The sequence below is a fragment of the Bos grunniens genome, chromosome 1 (genome assembly GCF_055505025.1).
Source record: "Bos grunniens cultivar Pamir isolate PY7600 chromosome 1, Bosgru_T2T1.0, whole genome shotgun sequence".
In the NCBI taxonomy this organism is placed as follows: Eukaryota; Metazoa; Chordata; class Mammalia; order Artiodactyla; family Bovidae; genus Bos; species Bos grunniens.
Window position 1 is genome coordinate 21577135 of NC_141165.1, and position 21051 is coordinate 21598185.

At 45.8% G+C, this 21051-nt stretch overlaps 1 protein-coding gene across 1 annotated transcript in view; it reads left to right on the forward strand.

Annotated features, from left to right (window-relative positions):
- The window catches only part of BFSP2 (beaded filament structural protein 2), a 77986-nt gene that overhangs the window by 39759 nt on the left and 17176 nt on the right, over positions 1-21051 (forward strand). Inside the window, exons 2-4 of the mRNA XM_086315865.1 lie at positions 9186-9268; positions 15507-15663; positions 16628-16789. Of these exons, the coding sequence (XP_086171991.1) occupies positions 9186-9268; positions 15507-15663; positions 16628-16789 (402 nt within the window). The remainder of the gene's footprint in view (positions 1-9185; positions 9269-15506; positions 15664-16627; positions 16790-21051) is intronic.

The following is a 21051-nucleotide window of genomic DNA, read 5'->3' on the forward strand; positions in this document are numbered from 1 at the left end:
CTTCCACTTTTCCCCCAGCTATTTGCCATGAAGTGGTGGGACTGGATGCCATGATCTGAGTTTTTTAATGTTGACTTACAAGTCAGCTTTTTCACTCTCCTCTTTCATCCTCATCAAGGGGCTCTTTAGTTCCTCTTCACTTTCTGCCTTTAGAGTGGTATTATCTGCATATCCGAGGTTGTTGATATTTCTCCCAGCAATCTTGATTCCAGCTTGTGACCAACCCTGACATTTCACATGATCTACTCTGCATAGAAGTTAAATAAGCAGGGTGACAATATACAGCTTCGTCATACTCCTTTCCCAATTTTGAACTAGTCAGTTGTTCCATGTCCGGTTCTAACTGTTGCTTCTTGACCCACATACAGGTTTCTCAGGAGACAGGTGAGCATTTATTCTAAACTTGAAAGTCAAACAAATGTGAGAAGTGTTTCCAGGGTTCTTACATCTGCCAGTGTACCAGCTGAGTCTCATTTCCCAGAGCCCAGTCTTACCCACTTCCTCCCCTTCTGCAGCTCTGTCTGCTGGGATGTCAATATCATTAACTCCGAATAAAGCATTCATTATACCCTTGAGCCAAAACAATAAACCCTTTTGAAAATGCTGCTCATCCTTGCCCTTTTTGAAACACAGTGATAGTCAAATCCCTCACCTGCCCTGCTTCACATGCATCAGCTCATGTGATTCTCACAACTACCCCAGGAGGCAGAGCATGGCACTATCCACATTTAATGGATGAGGAAACTGAATCTTAGATAACTTATCCCAGCAACTGGCCCACACTGGTGAGGGAGGAGCTGGGGTCAAGAATAGGCCAACATGTTCATTGCCTACACACCATTTACACTGTGTGGAGAGTTGCAGATGTGGTCACCAGAGAGGGGGGGAAGGGGATTGACTTAGATGTAGGATAACCCAAGGAGGAAGGAAGGGAGGCATCAAGGGCCAGTTTGTTTTTTTGTTTGTTTGTTTTTTGTTAGTCGCTCAGTCGTGTCCAACTCTTTATGATCCCATGGACTGTAGCCTGCCAGGCTCCTCTGTCCATGGAATTCTCCAGGCAAGAATACTGGAGTGGGTAGCCATTCTCTTCCCCAGGGGGATCTTCCTGACACAGGAATTGAGCCTGGGTCTCCTACATTGCAGGCAGATTCTTTACTGTCTGAGCCACCAGGGAAGCCCCCAGTAGCTCCACCTGAAAGCCTAGGGTTTGTCCTTAATTCCTCTCTCTCATGTCCCCTCAAACTGCTCCATCCCCACCTCCTCCCTAGTCAAAGCACCATCACCTCTCCTGGGTGAATGCAGAAGCCCTTCAGCTGGGCCCTCGGCATGGCCCCCAGTGTCCTACAGCTTCCTTCCTGCAGGAGTCAGAGGGGTCCACTTACCCTGGGGGTCACCCCTGTGCCTGTTCACAAGCTTCCAGTGACTTCCCAGCAGAGGCCATCTCCTTTCCACTCTTCCCAAGACCTTGACCCTGAGGTCTGTCCTCTGCCTGCCTTTCTAACCATGTCTCCTACCATACCTGCTAATTCCCCAAAACCAGCTCATAGCCAGCACAGAGGAAATCATCATCACCTGCTGGAGACATGGAGGCAGGAATGAGTGAGTGAATAAAGCAGCTTCATAGACAAAGCCATGTTCAAGATGAGCGCTAAAGTGGGGAAGAATTTCTCAGGTGGCCAGGTTCGGGGTAGAAGACCAAGTGTTCTGGGCAGAGACCACAGTGTGGGCCAGGAAGCAAGGAGGGCCAGGAGCAGCTTGGGGGCAGCCTGAGAAGGACTGGAGGCAGGTCTGTGCAAAGCAGAGGCTCTTAAAGTCCAACGTGCATTGTAATCCCCTGGAAAGCTGGTTAAAACAGAGATCATTAGGACCCACTCCAGAGATTCTGACTCAGACATGGGAGGTAGGGTCTGAGAATTTGCATTCTCTCAAGTTTCAGGTGATGCTGATCCTGCTGGTCCAGAGGGACCAACCACACTTTGAGAACCACTGGGGAAAAGTCCGCTAAGGAAGCCTCCACGTGGAGGCACAGATGAAGATAGGTCCAGGGATGTCAGATGAGACAACTGCAGGCCACCCCCGGAGCAGCTTGAACTCACACAGCCAGTGGGCAGCCCCTCCCACCAGTACCACCCCCCACAGAACACACCCCTGCCCACCTGGACCTCTGACTGCCATTTCCCTGCTAGTCAACCCCAGCTACTCTCATCCACAGCATTTTAGGCTTTGCAGGTGACTTTTGTTTTTGCTTCTAGCAAAACCAATGGGTCCTAATCCCTCAAAACCAGCTAATCTCACATAGCAATTTGTCCTATTGCTGCTATGACGGTGTTTCTTTTTAACAGAAGTGGTATTAAGTTACATGGCCTTGATGGTAGGGGCAGCTCTGGGCAGCTCTGGCCAGTGGGACAGAGAGAAGGAAAGGATGTCACCTGCTGGTGTCTCCAGCATACCTGGGGACAAGCTGCCAGCCTGCCCTCCCTTAAGTCTGTCCTTGAGAGCAACTGTTACATCAGTCTATGTTATACTTTTCTCCTACTAGAAAAGTGGACGGGTGTGGCCCCAGGGTCATGAATAAGCATGTTTGCATTCCCAGCATCAGTCAGGGACTGCACATCTTAGTGTGCGGTATTTTTATTGCCTTCTCCCCAGAAAGAAAAGGTGATTGGCGAAGTGAGGTCAATTTGCATCCACTCTAGCCATAAATCCAGATAGCTAACACATGCCTCTTGCAGTCTTAAATACAAATGACCTCTGCTGTCTAGGGCCTGACAGCAAAGCATGCAGCCGCACGAGCCCTCTGATCCTTCAGAGTCGGACCACAGATCTGCCTCAGCTCTTCCCAGCTTACAGAGCTCAGAAATGAAAGCTCGGGGACTTAAAGTGGGAGATGGCTTGGGCTGATGGTTAGCATTCTCACACACAGTAGGAAAGATGTCTCTTTGTCTTCATGATGGAGTCCAAATAGGAATCGGGAATCCTGACTCTTCTGTGTTACAGCAAAGACAGAAAACAGTCCTCCACAACACAGTCTCTCTTGATTCTGATGTGTCTTTTGGTTTCCAAAACTGATGACAAAGATTTGCACACTTTCAAGTCACATTAACCTGGCTTAGCCTTCTGGCTCTGCCACATTCCAGCTGTGGCATTGCTAAGGTTAATTGCTAAGGCAATTAACATATGCCTTAGCATCCTCATCCGTAAAATGGGTGTGTTGATATCAGTATAGGGGGGATTGGAGGAGGGCATGAGCATTTAGTGAAGTTGTGGATGTAAGTACTGAGTGGGAGGTGGGGTACTGTTGGTAAGCTGAGATCTGTTTAACAGCTGGCTCTCCATGAATAAAAGGTTCTGTGGTACAATATTTGCCAGTCTCCCTAGTGGAGCTACTCTCACCCAATGACATCAAGCTACCCACACAGATGCAGAGCTGGGAAAAGATGCATGCAGGACAGTGGTACACAGTTTCACCTGTCTATTAAAGAAAAATGCACAACCTAAGAGTTGAGAATTAAGTTTTATTTGGGGTCCTACTGAGGACTATAGCCCAGAAGACTGCCTCTCGGATAGCTCTGAGGAACTGCTTGGAAGAGGTAAGGTAAGCTGCAGGATATAGGAGCTTTATGCTAGAAAACAAACATCAAAAGATTACTGCTAATCATAAGAAACTGACATCTCAAGCTGATGATTTCAGTGCTTTTATATATAAAGGGAGATGAAGAGTCTGAGCTCATTGAAATTATTCCTTCAATATGCATCTTAACTATCTAAGGCCAGTATCCAAAGCACAGAATGCTTCCCATTTTCCTCCATCCTAGGTTCTTAGGGTGCACCATGGGGGTAGGGGGCAGCTGCAGTCGCTAACGGCTTGGTCCTTGTAGAACTATTAATAGAATGGCAGGCAACATTCTTTGTTTACTGGAATGGCAAGCAATGTTCCCTGTCCACACATCACTATAGATATAATAGAAACAAATAACCTCAAAAGCAGAGATGACAGTCAAACATAGTAAAACAGTTTGGAACTGATGAGTATTCATTACTTTTTTATTCCGAGTATTTATTACTTTTGCTTTTAATATAATTTATGTAATTGTAGGGCTTCCCCGGTGGCCTAGATGGTAAAGAATCTGCCTGCAATGCAGGAGACCTGGATTCAACCCCTGGGTGGGGAAGATCCCCTAGAGGAGGGCATGGCAATCCACTCCAGTATTCTTGCCTGGAGAATCCCCATGGCAGAGAAGCTGGGGGGCTACAGTCCATGGGGTTTCAAAGAGTTGGACATGACTGAGTGACTAAGCACAACACAGCACATGTAATTGTAAGTTCACATAATTAAAATTTTCGTGATGGCTATGTTTAACAACCAGCTCACAAAACTCCTGAAATAGTTAACAGTCTGCCCTGGCAAGCCAGTACAAGCCAGTCCAAGCCAGCGCCAGCACAGGGGGCGGGCAGCACACGTGTGGATGGGCAGTAAGTCCGACTTCCCTTCCTCTTCCTTTTCTGTCCTCAGCCCCAGAGAAGATGGTTTTCCCAGATATAGAGACAAAGATGGTCCCTGTTCCACTGCAGGCTCTGTGCTTACTTTTGGCCTCGGCCACAATCCCAGTCCTCAGCCTGTGCTAAACCTCATCTGAGTCCCAGCCCTGGACCGGCTTCCCGGCCCTTTCCTGGCTGCAGGCGCTGAGCCACCACTGACATCCAGAGGCCGTGGCCTCTGCGGGGCTGAGGGACCACAGGAGGACAGAGGAAGGCTTTCCATGGCTCAGCCCTGGCTGGAGGTCTATTTTAGGATCCCATCTGTGGACATGGGGTAGTACCGCCAGCCAATTGTGCTTTGGCAAGTTGGGACCTATAATTAGCCTCTGCCTGAGGCTCGAATAAACCCCTTGTTGTTACTAAACAACAGTGAAAGCAGGAAGGTCCCCAGCTTCCCGGAGCCCAGCGCTGCCCAGCCTCCTCGGACAGAACCACTTTATCTGCTGGGCAGCTTCCAAACGGTCCCAGGCCGCCTCCAGTCCTCATCCGGGGTGAGGAGGAGAAGCAAGGGCAGGGTCCCAGCCTTGCCTCCCATCAGGCGGCACCTTCTACCGACTCCTGCGCCGGGGCTCCTGGCAGCGTCCTACTTAGAGTCTGCGGTCCACCGGGTAGATGTCACTGATTGCCACAAGCCACGCCCCAGCCGTAACGCAGCACATGTAAGCACTAGTGTGTTTATTCTGGACAACCAGACATAGGTGACTGCATCCCCAAGCATCTTTCTGCTTTTCCAGATTTGTGTGCCTCTGAACATGGTACACACATACTGCCACTCATGCCCCAGGGCTGGGTTTTGTTTTTAACTTTTTCTGTCCAACCCCTCGGTCCCCAGTTTTAAAAGCAGACACAAAATGGAGCTGTACCCAAGAGAATAGTTTAAACCTGGAGCTCCCTCACTGGCTCACCCCACCTTAGTCTTTATATATATATATACTTATTTATTTATGGCTGCACTGGGTCTCCCTTGCTGCCCAAGGGCTTCAGTAGTTGCACACCCGCCCTAGAGCATGTGGGCTTCAGTAGTTGTGGTGCACAGGCCCAGTTTCCCTACAGCATGTAGGATTTTCCCAGACCAGGGATCGAACCAGTGTCCCTTGCACTGGCAGGTGGATGCTTAACCACCGGACCACCAGGGAAGTCCTGCAGTAGTCATTGCTTTATTCCTTGTCTTAAAGGTGGTCTTCCAGATGGTACAAGCTACAGCCTGTTCTGCCCACATCGGCCCCACATGGCCATATAGTTTAGAGCACTTCTGAAGCCATCTTCTCTGTATCAGGGCTTCTGAGCCCACAATCTGGACACCTTCTATGCCTCGAGGTCCCATACCAGGGTGTAATATTTGCCAGGGGTACAATTGTGAGAAAATGAGCAGAGTGAGTGCCCTGAGCTTCAAATTCATCATCTGCAAGGTGGCATCACTGAGCACCCAGAGACAAGGAAAGGGGCTCCTGATGTGGGAGTGGCAGTGTGTGAAGAGGACGAAGAGAGGGCTGGGTCAGAGCTGCCAGAGATAGTGCTCAGAGGCCTCACTTAGCCAGAGCCCTTGAATGAACTATATTCAACAACATAATTATGTCTTCTTATTGTCTGTATTCTTGATGCTCTGACATCTGGGGCCTCATTAACAGGCACAGACTGCGCTTTCACGGGGCTAGCAAATCCTAGAGATAGTAACCACTTACCTGGGACAATGCCTTTGAGATGCAAATCAGCCCTTTCTGAGTCAGTACCCCAACCTGATTCCCATTGCTGGCTCGCACCTTCCAGGAGGCAATATTCCTCTGCTCCGACCACCCAGGGCTAGGTACCAGAAAACTGGGGACCACCACTATAGCATAGAGACCACTGAAATTATTTAAACCAGCCAGTCCCAGCTGCTTACCTTGCCATGCCCATTTCTTCCCATGAAAACCACAATAAAACCTTTACCCATGCTTTCCCCTCACCCCTTCCTGACCAACCCTGGTGCTTCTCCAGATGTTGATGGAATGGCCACCACAAGCCAGAGCTTAGGGACACAGCAATGAACAAGGGGCTGACCTGGAGAGGGCCGCTTCAGCACGATGAGATGAGACTTTGCTGGGGAAACAGGAAACACAGTGTGGACCAAGTCCCAGCTCCAGGTGGAAAGAATGGTGCTCTTCTGATCCAGTAGGGCCGTCCTGTGTGGTTTGTCCACTCCATTGATTTTCCCAACAGCAACCTCATCTTCTCACTGCTCCAGCCCCACCCTGACACACACAGGGGAGAAGGAACCTGGGGTCTCCTTCTCCCCATTCTTTCTCATCTCACTCTAGTCTCTGACCTCTGGTGCTGGAAGTCCTCCACCAAGTCAGCAAAGAACTCATTAATTGCAACTCATTAATTTTTAAGAGCAAAGGACTGATAAGAACTTAAAACAGTCGTTTGCATCATTTTATTTTTTCAATTTTACATATTTTTATTAAAGATAACTTGTGCTGTGCTTAGTCGCTCAGCCATGTCCAACTCTTTGTGACCCCATGGACTGTATCCCTCCAGGCTCCTCTGTCCATGGGATTCTCCAGGCAAGAATACTGGAATGGGTTGTCATGCCCTCCTCCAGGGGATCTTCCCAACCCAGGGATTGAACCCATGTCTCCTGCATTGCAGGCAGATTCTTTACTATCTAAGCCACCAGGGAAGCCGAAAACATAACTTACATATAATAAAATACACAAATCTGTTAGGTACAACTTAACAAATCTTTACCTATTATGTGTGTTAATCACTCAGTTGTGTTCAGACACAACTCTTCATGACTCCATGAAGTCAAGAACACTAGTATTCTAGTTAAGAATACTGGAGTGGGTAGCCATTCCCTTCTCCAGGGTATCTTCCCAACCCTCGGATCAAACTCAGGTCTCCTGCATTGCAGGCAGGTTCTTTACCATCTGAGCCACCAGGGAAGTCCCTTTACTTACTATATATCTGTGTAATCATCAGATCCAGATATGGGACTTCTGGTTTCTTTACATTTTATTTACTTATTTTTGGCTACGCTGGGTCTTTGTTGCTTTGCGCAGGCTTTCTCTAGGTGTGGCGAGTGGGGGCTACTGCTCACTGCAGTGCAAGGGCTTCTCGCTGTAGTGGCTCCTCTTGTGGAGCACAGGCTCTAGGCACCCTGGCTTTGGTATTTGCAGCACACGGGCTCAGGAGTTGTGACATGTCGGCTCTGCAAAGTGCAGGCTCAGCAGTCGTGGTGCACGGGCTTAGTTGTTCCGTAACGTGCGGAGTCTTCCCGGATCAGGGATCAAACTCACGTCCCCTGCATTGGCAGGTGGGTTCTTTACCGCTGGGCCATCAGAGAAGTCCCTGGAACATCTTCATCACTCCAGAAAGTTTTCTCAGGTTTGCTTCCATTTTTAAAAAATTTTATTATTTATTTTTATTTTTGGCTGTGCTGGGTCTTCATTGCTGTGTGAGCTTTTCTCTAGTTGTGGCAAGCAGGGGCTTCTCTGTTGCAGTGTACAGGCTTCTCATTGTGAGGGCGTTCTTGTTTCAGAGCACGGGGCTCTAGGGCATACAGATTTCAGTAATTGCAGCTCCCTTGCTGTAGAGCATGGGCTCAGTAATTGTGGCACATGGGCTTAATTGCTCCGGGACATGTGGATCTTCCTGACTTAGGAATCAAACCTGTGTCTCCTGAACTGGCAGGCAGATTCTTTACCACTGAGTCACCAAGAGAGCCTCTTGCCTCCTTCTTAACATGTGTACACCCGTAGCGGATTCATGTTGATGTATGGCAAAACCAATACAATATTGTAAAGTAATTAGCCTCTAATTAAAATAAATAAATTTATATTAAAAAAATAAAATACCAGTTAGTTTGTCCCCCAGCCCAAACTGAAGATTATATAGAAGTCAATATGTAAAAAATATATATGTTTTTTAAAAGAAGCTTCTCAGGTTAAAAAGAGGACCATCCCCCCTAATTCCCACCTATGGGGATCTTGAGAGGTGTTATGGTCCAAGTGTGGAAAACCATTCTTCTCCATGAAACCTCTGAACTGTATGTGCAGTGTTTATGTTCACATGTATGTTTTCAGAGTGGACAGAATTCTAGTGCTGTCCAGCATAAATTTAAATGTAAATAGTTAACTTTAAATAAAATTGAATGCTCCCCCTCTGCAGTTGCCTTTACCACATTTTGAGTGTTCCATAGCCACGTGGGGCCACTTGTTGGCCCGCGCAGTATACGACAGTTCCATCATCACAGAAAATTCTGTTGGACAGCACTGGTCTGGAGAGTTTATCAGCTTCTCAAGACGTCCATGACCAGAAAATGTTAAGAGACACTAGGCTGAACCAGTGAAACTTTGTTTAAGGAGCCAGAAATTTCTCTGGAGAGCCAAAAGCTCATCGTTGTGAAAGAGGCTATGGACAAGTCTGCCTTAAGTAATCTTTTTGCTCCAAAATCCAACCCTAAAAGCCCTTAAAATACATCCAGATTTTATACTTTAGTGTCTATCTCCTCCTCTCTTAAAGAGGGACACTTGAATTCTAAAAATACTTGGCGTGAGAAAAGTTCTCGCAGTGCCCCAAAGCCTCTGTGCCCAGCATGAGGGCCCAGTGGGAAGTGGGAAGACGTGACAGTGACCTTGTCCTTTGGTGTGTGGTCGTTCTAGGTGGGCGAGGCGGTCCTGGAAAATGCACGGCTCATGCTCCAGACAGAGAATATCCAGGCGGGCGCGGACGACTTTAAGGAGAGGTAACATTCTGCAGCAGAGGGGACTGTCCCTCCACACCCAGGACTCCTGGGCCACTTGGGTAATGTGTCTGCAGCAGGCACCTCAGTGTCACAGAAGGCTGGGTGGGATAACAGTGGTCCTGGGAGAATCCAGAGCCAAGACCACCCTGCTCAAGCGCTCCTTGTAGACACAAATAGGTCTAAGACCTCAGAGATTTCACGAGTGTCACTTGGTTTAGAGCAGGGTTCTCAAAACTCATTGTACATTAGAATCACCTGAGAGGCTGATAGAACACACAGATGGCTGTGCCCACACTCAGAATTTCTGATTCAGTAGGTGGTACCTAAAATTCACATTTCTAACAAGGTCCCAATGATGCTGATACTCTGGTCCTGGGAACACACTGTGAGAACTACTGGTTTGGATCTATGCTTCTCAATTCCAGCTGCATATGAGAATTACCTGGACACTTGAAAGTGCCAGTACACAAGCCCCACAGGCTAATTAAACAGAGTCCCAGGGATGGGGCCAGGCCTCTGTATCTTTAAAGTTCCCCAGCCTTTCTTGATGTCCATCCAGCCTTGAGAACCACCTCTTTGGAGTCTAATACAGTATTTCCTAAAATGTGGCTGATGAAGATCATTTTAAGTGGTATGAAGATTAACATTTTGTTTTTAGTGCTCATTGATCTTTATGTTACCTTCTGTTTATGGCCCATGAAACTGTCTTTCCACTATAGTACTACCATTTATAGTATCAATTTAAAATTTATTTAATATAAAGAGCTTTTAAAGTTTGTTGATTTAATGTTTGCTCTTTAAGTAGACAAATTTGAGGAACAATAAAAAGTAAATAATGATAAAGGAGATAAACATTTAGGGCAAAATCCTGAAGGAGAGTGAGTTTTGCAAAACACTGGCCTAATGGAAAAGCAAAATGAAGATGCCCTTTTATGGATGAGCACAGTGATTTTGAGACTATTTTGTGAGGAAGGTGTCCTGGGAGTTGAGCAAATGGGTGAGTCATGGGCTTGTTATTCCCTAAACTGGCAAAGATGAAGAAGAAAGGCATATAGTTGGGAGTCTGTAGGGAAGACCGTGATCCCACAGTCATTCTTATCTTAAGGAATGAGAAGGGTATTGTGATGAAACTCCAATACTTTGACCATCTGATGTGAAGAACTGACTCCTTGGAAAAGACCCTGATGGTGGGAAAGATTGAAGGCAGAAGGAGAAGGGGATGACAGAGGATGAGATGGTTGGATGGCATCACCAACTTGATGGACATGAATTTGAGCAAGCTCTGGGGGTTGGTGATGGACAGGGAAGCCTGGCATGCTGCAGTCCATGGGGTCGAAAAGAGTTGGACATGACTGAGGGACTGAACTGAACTGTGATGAAAAAGGGAATCCCCACCATCTCCTCAGATCCCTAGTCTTTTCCTTTCTCTGACACCAAGCTATTCTACCTGCTAAAAGGCCTCCATTAGTGGCACTCTGGAGTCAAAGAGACTCTCAATCAGCCAGGGTTGCCGTTTACCCAGCACAGTAGCCAATGTTACAGGTACACAAGGAAGCAGATCCATCATCCAGTCATGACAGCTCAGTGCACAATTAAAGACGAACACCAGTAAATAGCAAACCATTCACACTAAATTTAAGGTGGAATTTAATTAAGTGTGATGAAACAGGATCTGACTGAAATGTCTTTCATTCATTTATTCCTTTTGGCATTAATTCATACATTCATACATACCTTTGTCCTGCCATTCAACAGAATAGAATGTAAACTCACTGAAAGCAGAGATTTGATCTATTTTGTACCCCATTGTATCACCAGCTCCTAAAATAGAGAACATGAGACAGATGCTCAACAAACATTTGTTGAATGAGTGAATAAATGAGTTCAACATGTGTTTGAATGTCTGCTTATCCCAGGCCCCTTGCCAGATGCTGGGAGTGAAGTGAATCGGGCATGGTTCCTGACCTCAATGAGCCCACAGTTTAATGTCAAAGACAGAGGAGTGAGCAGACAGTGGTCTCACCGAGCATAGACGCCATCACTGAGATGAGCCCAAATGAGGGAGTGTTGGCAAAAGAGGTGATACCTGATCTGGATCCTGAACTTATGTAGAAGTTGACCAGGCAAATAAAGGACGCATGACTTCCCAGGCAGAATAAGCAGCATGTGGCAAGTTGGGAGGACATGAGAAGACATGGTGTGTTATTGCAATTCCAAGAAGCTTGGGAGACTGGGGCATGTAGAGCAAATGATCCTGGAGGACCACGTCAGCCATTCCAAAGGGCTCAGACATTATCTGAGAGCAGAGGAGACCCTCAGAAGGGGTCTGAGCAGTGGCCCATCATGACCAGACTTGAGCTTTAAAGGAAGCTTTGTAGTGGTAGAGAGAAGAGGCAGGCAAATGAGTAGGAAACAATGGGAGTTAAGGGTCTGGATTGGGACAGTGGTTGGAAAGTCAGTTTATCAGATTATTGAGGAGCCAGAGGATGTGACAAGACATCAGAGCAGAGAGATGACTCAGTGTGGTTAAGTGCAGTCACTCTGCAGGAAATACTGTGAGTCTGGGAAGACACTAGAAGGCAAGTGTAGTTTAGGGCTGGCCTGGGATGGTAGTAGTGGGCAGACTTGAGGGCTGGGTTGAAGAACTAACTGGCTGGATTTGAAAATTATCTACTTAGACAACCTGAAGAGAGAAGGTTAAAGGTAAATCCCAGGCTTTGAACTTGAGTAATTTAGAACACTGGTGATTCTTTGAATGAAATGGGAAATTGGGGAGGGAAAGCTTGTCTAAAATTCAGGCATTGATAATGAGTTTGGTTTTGAGGAAGCTGAGTTGAGTTGATGGTAGAGCAGTCAAGCAGAAGTGATGAGATGCCATGGACACCATCATGTCAGGGAGGCCTGCAGGTCAAGGCAAGACGGTTCTGGGTGCCATGAGCACCCAGGGGTTCTAACTGAAGCACCACTCAAAGAAGGGTGGTAAGAAAAAAAAAAAAAGGCTAAAAGTTTAACAGCAGCCTTGGGGGATGTCATGGAGATATTTCAAATCCTCAGAGGACTTCCCAAAAAATGGTCCTTAGGGAACCAAAACATCCAGTAATGCTGAATGGATCATGTGCTGGAAGGGACCAGGCTCCCTGGACAGGTGAGCAAAACAGGACTGCAGAGGCAGTGAAGGAGTCTTCCAACCTGGGTCAAAAGGGAACAATCCCCATTATATGAGTGGCTTTCCATTTCAGCTGGAGGGGCAGGATTTGTCTCCAAAGGGACTAAATGTCAATAAGAATACAATCCTTCAGAAAAGAATACATTTGGGTAGAAAATGTGATCCCACATATAGAACACAGAAATAATGCTTCAGAAACCACCCTTGAGTGCTGATCCAAAGACACAGGTCCAGCTCTCAGGGAAGTCTCTGGTGGTATGTCACAGGGCTCTGTCCTCAGTCTCCTCATTTACTGTTTTTAACTGCAAGGTGCTTGAAAGCAGATGTGACCAAATGACCCACGATCCAAAGCCAGTGGGGGTGGTGAAGAGTAGACTGACAGAATCATGATTCTGCTCCCAACACATTGGAATAATAGGCCAATGAAACTGTAAGAGGATAAGCATGAACTCCTATTTTGGGATTCAAATAATAGGTACACTTAGAGAAGACAGGAAAACTGGGTTTCAAGCAGTTCTTATGAAAAATGTTCAGGGGTTCTCCTTGATTAGTCCAGCAAATACAGCTGGTCAAACTGAAACAAACAAACACAAACAAAAACTCACAATGCAAATCTTAGGGTTTGTGATGAATAGAATTAAAGGGTTTAAACAAAGGGGCAGACATTCCCACAGGACTGTGAACTGATCAGGCAATATCTGGAGTTTTACATTTTGTTCTCTGTATCACATTTTAAGAAGGATGTAGACCAGTGAGTATTTCTAATCATTCCACAAATATATCTTAAACCTGGTGCTGGGAAAACAAAACGGAAAGGGTCATAGACCCTGCCCTCAATAATGATGGATATGAAAACTGATTTACGTGAAGAATGGAGGAAGGGAGGGGAATGTTTAACCTGAAGAAGAAAGGTCTTGGAGGGGTCGAGGGGATGGAGACGGGATGAGAGAGTGAGTAAGGGAATATCTCCAAATATTTGGGGACAGCCAGTGAAGGATTTGGGGGCAGCCAGTGAAGGATTTAGACTGACTTCAGGTGTTGCAGAGGATGGAACTCAGACTCTTACAGGAATGGAAACTAAAGCTCTTGAAGGAGGCAATTTGCAATAGTTAGAATCATTCAAAAATGGCCTGGTGGCCTTGGGCAGTGAGGTCCCATTGCTGGAAGTTTTGAAGCCGAGCCTGCATGATCACCTATCAATAACACCATCAGGGGATTGTCACCTGCAATCAGTTCAGTTCAGTTTAGTTCAGTCGCTCAGTCGTGTCCGACTCTTTGCAACCCCATGAATCGCAGCATGCCAGGCCTCCCTGTCCATCACCAACTCAAGGAGTTCACCCAGACTCACGTCCATCGAGTCAGTGATGCCATCCAGCCATCTCATCCTCTGTCGTCCCCTTCTCCTCCTGCCCCCAATCCCTCCCAGCATCAGAGTCTTTTCCAATGAGTCAACTCTTCGCATGAGGTGGCTGGAGTTTCAGCTTTAGCATCATTCCTTCCAAAGAAATCCCAAGGCTGATCTCCTTCAGAATGGACTGGTTGGATCTCCTTGAAGTCCAAGGGACTCTCAAGAGTCTTCTCCAACACCACAGTTCAAAAGCATCAATTCTTCAGCGCTCAGCCTTCTTCACAGTCCAACTCTCACATCCATACATGACCACTGGAAAAACCATAGCCTTGACTAGACAGACCTTTATTGGCAAAGTAATGTCTCTGCTTTTCAATATGCGGTCTAGGTTGGTCATAACTTTTCTTCCACTGCAATAGTCAAATGCTAAAGTTCCTTAAAATTCTAAGACCTTAAGATGCTTTCTGGAATGAGAGGTATGAGACATCTCCCTTCTGTGGATAGATGAAGGTAACATGTGAAATGTGACTGAGTGGATGGTGGTGGAAGAGAGGAGCGACACTGGAAGAAATTGGAAAAAATGTTGGATAGTTGTTAGGAAAAAAGGCCTGTGCAAACCAGTGATTGAAGTGACTCAGAGGTGATGGTTTCACACGTGTCTGTGCATGTATGTGTGTCTGTGTTAGTCACTCAGTAGTGTCTGACTCTTTTTGACCCCATGGACTGTAGCCCACCAAGCTCCTTTATCCATGAAATTTTCCAGGCAAGAATACTGGAGTGGGTAGCCATGCCCTCCTCCAGTGGATCTTCCTGACCCAGTTATCAAACCTGTGTCTCCTGCAGGCAGATTCTTTACCATCTGAGCTGCCAGGCAAGCCCTGTGTTATTGCATAGTTCACATATAAATCCAGGTCTCCAGTTGCTATAGAAGAGAAAGGCACACCCCTTCTGATGCTGCAGTGCTGGGGAGGGGATGGGCACCAGGGCCCCTGTTGCTGAAGCATGTATGTTCCTAGGCGCGTCAATCCCCACCTCTCAGTTTGGCCCGGACCTGGCCCTCATCACTTGTCTATATCCCCCTCTTGGCCTCTGAAGACATCTGGGTTTGCAGCCACAGTCCTGAAATTTTACCTGAGCTCTTTGGAGAGAGGAACACGTTCTTCATTTTGAGATTATTAACACATAGCCTGGTAATTAGCAGATTCTCAGTAGTGTTTGTTAAAGCATCCTCAGGTTAAAAGGATGACAAATTAGAACAATGATGACAGTACTGGTCCCCTTACCTGGATATGGTCTCTTGGAGAAGCTTTCTCTAGAGCTCCTTGCTTCCAGTGCTCCATGAGGCTCATACTTTGTTAGCCCAGGTGCCCTGTTTTCAGCAGTTGGCTGCAATCATTTTCATTTTAATAAATCAATATGTAACAATTGCATTAACAGTGTCCTCAAACCCACGGAGGTGCAGGAAATGATAACCCACTCCAGTACTCTTGTCTGGAAAATCCTGTGGACGGAGGAGTATGGTAGGCTACAGACCATGGGGTTGCAAAGAGTCAGACACGACTGAGTGACTTCACTTTCTTTTCTTTCTTTCAAACCCACTGAAACACTGAATTTTAATATTCATTTCTTGACTATCCCATAATTAGCCTGTTGGTCACATTTATAATCTGCTTGTTTTGCTTTGAGGTTATCCAGTCTTGCTGATTGGGTTCTTTTACCTACAGGTACGAAAATGAGCAGCCATTTAGGAAGGCAGCAGAAGAGGAAATTAACTCTCTGTATAAAGTCATTGATGAAGCGAATTCATCAAAAATGGATCTGGAGAGTCAAATAGAAAGCCTGAAAGAAGAACTCGGCTTTCTGTCCAGGAGCTATGAAGAGGTAGGTGGGGACTGGGCTGTCTGCAGGTCCAGAAGCCCGCACCTGCCTGGCTGAGCTTCACAACATAAGTGACAACAGCCTTTCTGTGTCAATTGCTCTGGGCTGTGGGTAAAACACCAATTAAATATGATCAGATTCTTATAGTGGGTGAGGTTATCTGGGGTCTCAAACTCCAATTGCTTCAGGGACCAGGCAGGTACAAAAATGGGGAGGCAGCAGGTCCAGGCAGCAGTGTATGATGGAATGTGCATTGAATTAAATGGAGCATCTCCCAAGGTTTCTAGCTTGGACCTTCATTCAACACTGGACAGAACAAACGAAATAACTCTGAGAGTAGATCCAGGCTGTGGCTTAGTCACACTTTATAATAAAATTAGGTCAGATCGGAGTGACAAGACCAAAGGGGCCCCCCAACGGTGATGTGGTCCAGTGTCCTGCAGAACTGTGCTGATTCTAAACTACATTGCACCTGTCACTGGTCCAAGATCTAAAATGCTTGCAGTTGAAAAAGTGAAAACCCACTTTACCATGTTCACATTGGGAAGTTACTTCTTTTGTCCAACCTTGAGCTAACCACTTCCTCCTGTTCTTAGTTCCATATTTGTCACCCTTTTTAAAAGGTACCCCTTTTTAAAAACCTCACAGCTATCTTTAACTTTCTTTCCACCTACTCTGACTTGATGAAATTCATAAGTTTCATCTTGCTTTTGTTGCTTACTCTGTGTTGTGATTTATTTTGAGTTTTGCTTTGGGTGGGTCTGGGATTGTGAAGACCAACTTAAGAAACGCATCCTAGGGAAAAGAGAATATGGTGCCCAAGCTGCCTTTCTCTGTGAAGCCCCATGATTGGCAGCAGCAGACTGAGAAGCCAAGTTTCACTTATGGAGCTGGGCTTTGGCCGCTAGAACGTCATGTCTTTTCTTTCTCCTCTTGAACTCACTGAGGTGTATGTTGTCATTTTCAGGATGTGAAAATGCTGTACAAACAGCTGGCAGGGTCTGAGCTGGAACAACTGAACGTTCCCATTGGCACTGGGCTGGATGACATCCTTGAGACGATCAGAATTCACTGGGAAAGAGATGTTGAAAAGAACCGGCTGCAGGCAGGAGCCTTGCTCCAAGCTAAGGTGAGAGGCAAGATCAGCACCCTCACTCTGCCCTCTGCAGAAGGAGGCCAAGCAAAGATGAATAGCAGCCAACATGTGACAGAAGAAAAGCAACCATTTCAATCTCACTAGACAGAAAAAGACACGCAATTTACAGCAATAGTTTTTTGTTCACCTGTCTAAATGCAGAAAATGTTTAAAATGTTAATACTCAATGTTGGCAAGCATGTGGGTGCTCCCCTGAGTTCTTGGGAAGCACAAACCAGTCTGACGTCTTTGAGGAAGGGATTTGATGGTATGTATTGAGAGTCTTAAAATGCCCATACCTACCAATTGAATAATCTAGACTCCATTAAAGATATAATTGAAAATATAGATAAAGTTTACATCCATATATACCCAATGAAGCATTTATTATTACAAGGGTGAAAAAAAGCATTTATTATTACAAGGGTGAAAAGGGAGGAAAAACAGATAAATGTTTAACAACAGGAGAAAGAGTAAGCCACAAGCTGAGCATGCAATAGAATATCAGGCAATTATTAGAAATTAGATTTATGAAGCATTGACAGAAGTATGGGGACTGCTCAGGCAATAAGGTAAAACGGGGGTAATAAGGAGAGTAGAGACTGGTACGTACCAAGGGCCAGCAAACTTGCTCTAGAACAAGATAGTAAATACTGAGGCTTCCTGGGCCAGAGGTCCTCTGTTGCAGTACTCAGCTCTGCCACTGGTGTGAAAACTGCTGTGGACAAAGCACCAGTGAGCATGGCTGTGTTCCAATAACACTTTATTTTCAGAAACAGGAAGTGAGTGGGCCTGATTTGGCCTTTGGACTGTAATCGCTGACCCCTGCTATACACAGTGGGTAAAGCATTCAAACAAAGAAGCTAAGCCTCAAGAAAAAGTCAGAAGGAAGTTTATTATACTTCAATTATACCTTTATAATTATATAATTTAGGCCTTCCTTGGTAGTTCAACTGGTAAAGAATCTACCTGCAATGCAGGAGACCCTGGTTCAATTCCTGGGTCGGGAAGATCCCCTGGAGAAGGGATAGGCTACCCACTCCAATATTCCTGGGCTTCCCTGGTGGCTCAGATGCTAAAGAATCCTCCTGCAATGTGGGACACCTGAGTTCAATCCCTGGATTGGGAAGATCCCATGGAGGAGGGCATGACAACCCACTCCAGTATTCCTGCCTGGCAAATCCCTGTGGACAGAGGAGCAAGGTGGGCTACAGTCCATGGGGTTGCAAAGAGTTGGACATGACTGAGTGACTTAAGCACAATTATACCTTAATTAAACTATAAAGAAAAGGTCTCCCTTTTTAAAAACAATCAGAAAGAAAAAACCCTGTAATGTAAAGGTATTAGTGTTAGCGGTGGTTGTCTTTAAGCGAGGGACCCATTTCACGTTGCGGTGTGTTTTCTTTCTTGTTTTTTCATATTTCTCAAACTTTTCTTAAACAGTATGATTTATATTTGTGGAGGGAAAGCATCTTTTCTTAGACCTCAGAAATAAGGAAGGACTTAACCAGAAAATAGAGAGCCCAGGGTGTGCTCTCCCCTTCTGCATCTCCCACCAATTCATGACTCTAGAATTCTGAGCCGGAGGATGAAAGAGCAGAAGAGGAAGGGAAGCAGAAAGGAAGTGAGAAAAATTAGAATTTGAAAGAAGTCAAGAGGGTTGCTCTGAAGTCTTGGTGACCATTGAGTGGGTCTCAATCCTGACTGCACAGCAAAATTATTTCAGGGCACTTTCAAAAATACCCAGGCCAGAGACCAATTGAATCAGAGGGAGGAGAGGGACTTCCTGGCTTTTAAGCTCACTGATGGTTCTAACACATAGCCAAGGTTGGGGACCATGGGTTGATCAAATCGACCAAAAGGAAATGAGCAAGGCCTTTTCTGTTCTTTCTTTTCTCAGCCCTCCTCAACCCCTGCCCCCACATATCAACAGGAAACTTCCCCACAGGGTCTTCGCAAATATGGATCCTCCCAAATTCTCCAGTCCAGAAAGTGTCTTCCACTCCCCAATTCTCTACCCTCTACCCCTTTCCAACACCTCTTCTTTCAATTCTTTGGGCCGGGTCACTACAAACAATTTCCACAGCAAATAGTGCCTAGTAACTCCATTGAAATACAGCCTCCACAACCGCGAGAAGTGAAACAGCACAGAGAGAAAGTGAAACCAAAACATAGATTTGGTTTGGGTCCATTGTTTCTTAGGGGACTCATGAATATTTACAATGAATGACCCTGGAGACCATCTGTCCCATACCCTCATTTTAGAGGTGAGGAAATTAAGACCCACAGAGGGTAGTTGATGTCCTGAGGTCACACAGCTGGATGTAACACCACTGAAGCTCTCCTGACTCTGGGTCCAGGGACCCTTTCTCTGCGCTGGGCTGTCACTTCTCTTTGGCCCTGTTCCCAAAGCTAAATCATACTGACCCAGCAGTCTGCAAACTTGCTTCTGTCCTAACACCCCCAGGGTCCTTACCACACCATAGTGATGATCTCTCCGGGAAAGGGTGGAGGGGCTCTGTAATTAACAGAAATAAATTGTGCATCGCATGAAAAAGAAAAAATTTGTTAGTTATTATTCTTCCCTTACCCTCTTGAGAATCATCATCAGCCCAACAGTCATTCAAACGTTAATTCTAAACAGATCCATTAGAGTTGTTGTTGTTTTAATTTTAAATAGAGTAATCTGAAAGCTCCATCTCAGAGAATACAGACAGTATTTGTTTCAGTTTGGCCAATGCTTCCAGTGGGCCTCTTGCAGAGAGGCGGAGCTCAGAAAATATTTGCAGAATGAGTGAATTCTTCTAATCAGCCACAGCAATCAGAACTGACAGCCAAAAGTCCTCCAATAAATAGTTTTGTCAGTTGCCATCATGCCCTCGGGGGCTGACTTTTGTCCAGCCGGAACATCTCTCGTCTGTTTCTTGGCAGCAAAGCATAAATGTGAAATAGCTTAGCACACACTGCTTTCAAAACCTTTTGCAGAGAGAATATAGACATGTGTTTAATTACCTCTCAGTCTGGAGAGGCTAAAAATTAATTGACATGATTAATTTGTCTTCATTTACATTCCCCCAGAAACTGATCCTGAGACAAATGTTGAAGTGTAGGTAGTTTCTTTGGAAGTTGCAGGAAGCAGAGAAGTGAACCAACGAACACACTATCCAGCCAGCTCCCACTGTGAGAGACTGGAGCATCCCCACGGTGGATCTGGGGGACAGTAAAGAATATAAGAGAGATCAGGAAGCTGGGGTAGTAATACCCTCTCCTGACAGTCATCTGATATCTGCTAGCTGAGTGACCTTTCAGAGTCTTCAGAGAGAGCTCCCAGCTGCAGAATCTGGCAGTGGGAAGGAAGCTGGGGAGAACTAACGGGTCACCTAGGAGTCAAGGTGGACGCTGTCTACCTTGTTCCGTGGCTAACCAGGTAGTCTGGAGGGTGGTGTAGCATCTGCTACACTTTCCTGCCAACTCTTAATCGGTAAAAGCTTGTAAAGAAGTTCCCGATAGGTTCTCTCTAGTCATGGTGTTATAGATGTTGGGAACCTCAGCGGCCCAGTTTTTTTTTATTTACTTTTAATTGAAGAATAATTACAATATTGTGTTGGTTTCTGCCATACATCAACATGGATCAGCCATAGGTATTCATATGTCCCTCCCTCTTGAGCTTCCCTCCCACTTCCCACCCCCTCTAGATTATCACAGAGCCCCAGTTTCAGTTCTTTGAGTCATACAGCAAATTCCCACTGGCTATCTGTTTTACATATGTTAGTGTATTTGTTTCCATGCTACACCCTCCATTCATCCCCACTCTCCCCTTCCTACCCACCCCCCAGCCCCACGTCATAAGTCTGTCATAAGCAATGGAGATGCTGCCCTGCAAATAGGCTCATCGGTACCATCTTTCTAGATTCCATATATATGCGTTAATATACCATATTTGTTTTTCTCTTTGTGACTTGTTTCACTCTGTTTAATAGGCTCTAGGTTTATCCACCTCATTGGAACTGACTCAAATGTGTTCCTTTCTATGGCTGAGTAATATTCCACTGCATTTATGTACCACAGCTTCTTTTTCCATTCATCTGTTGATGGACATCTAGGTTGCTTCCATGTCCTGGCTATTGTAAATAGTGCTGCAATGAACATTGGGGTACATGTGTCTTTTTCAATTATGGTTTCTCAGGATATATGCCCAGTGGTGGCATTTCTGGGTCATAAGGTAGTTTTATTCCTAGTTTTTTAGTAAATCTCCA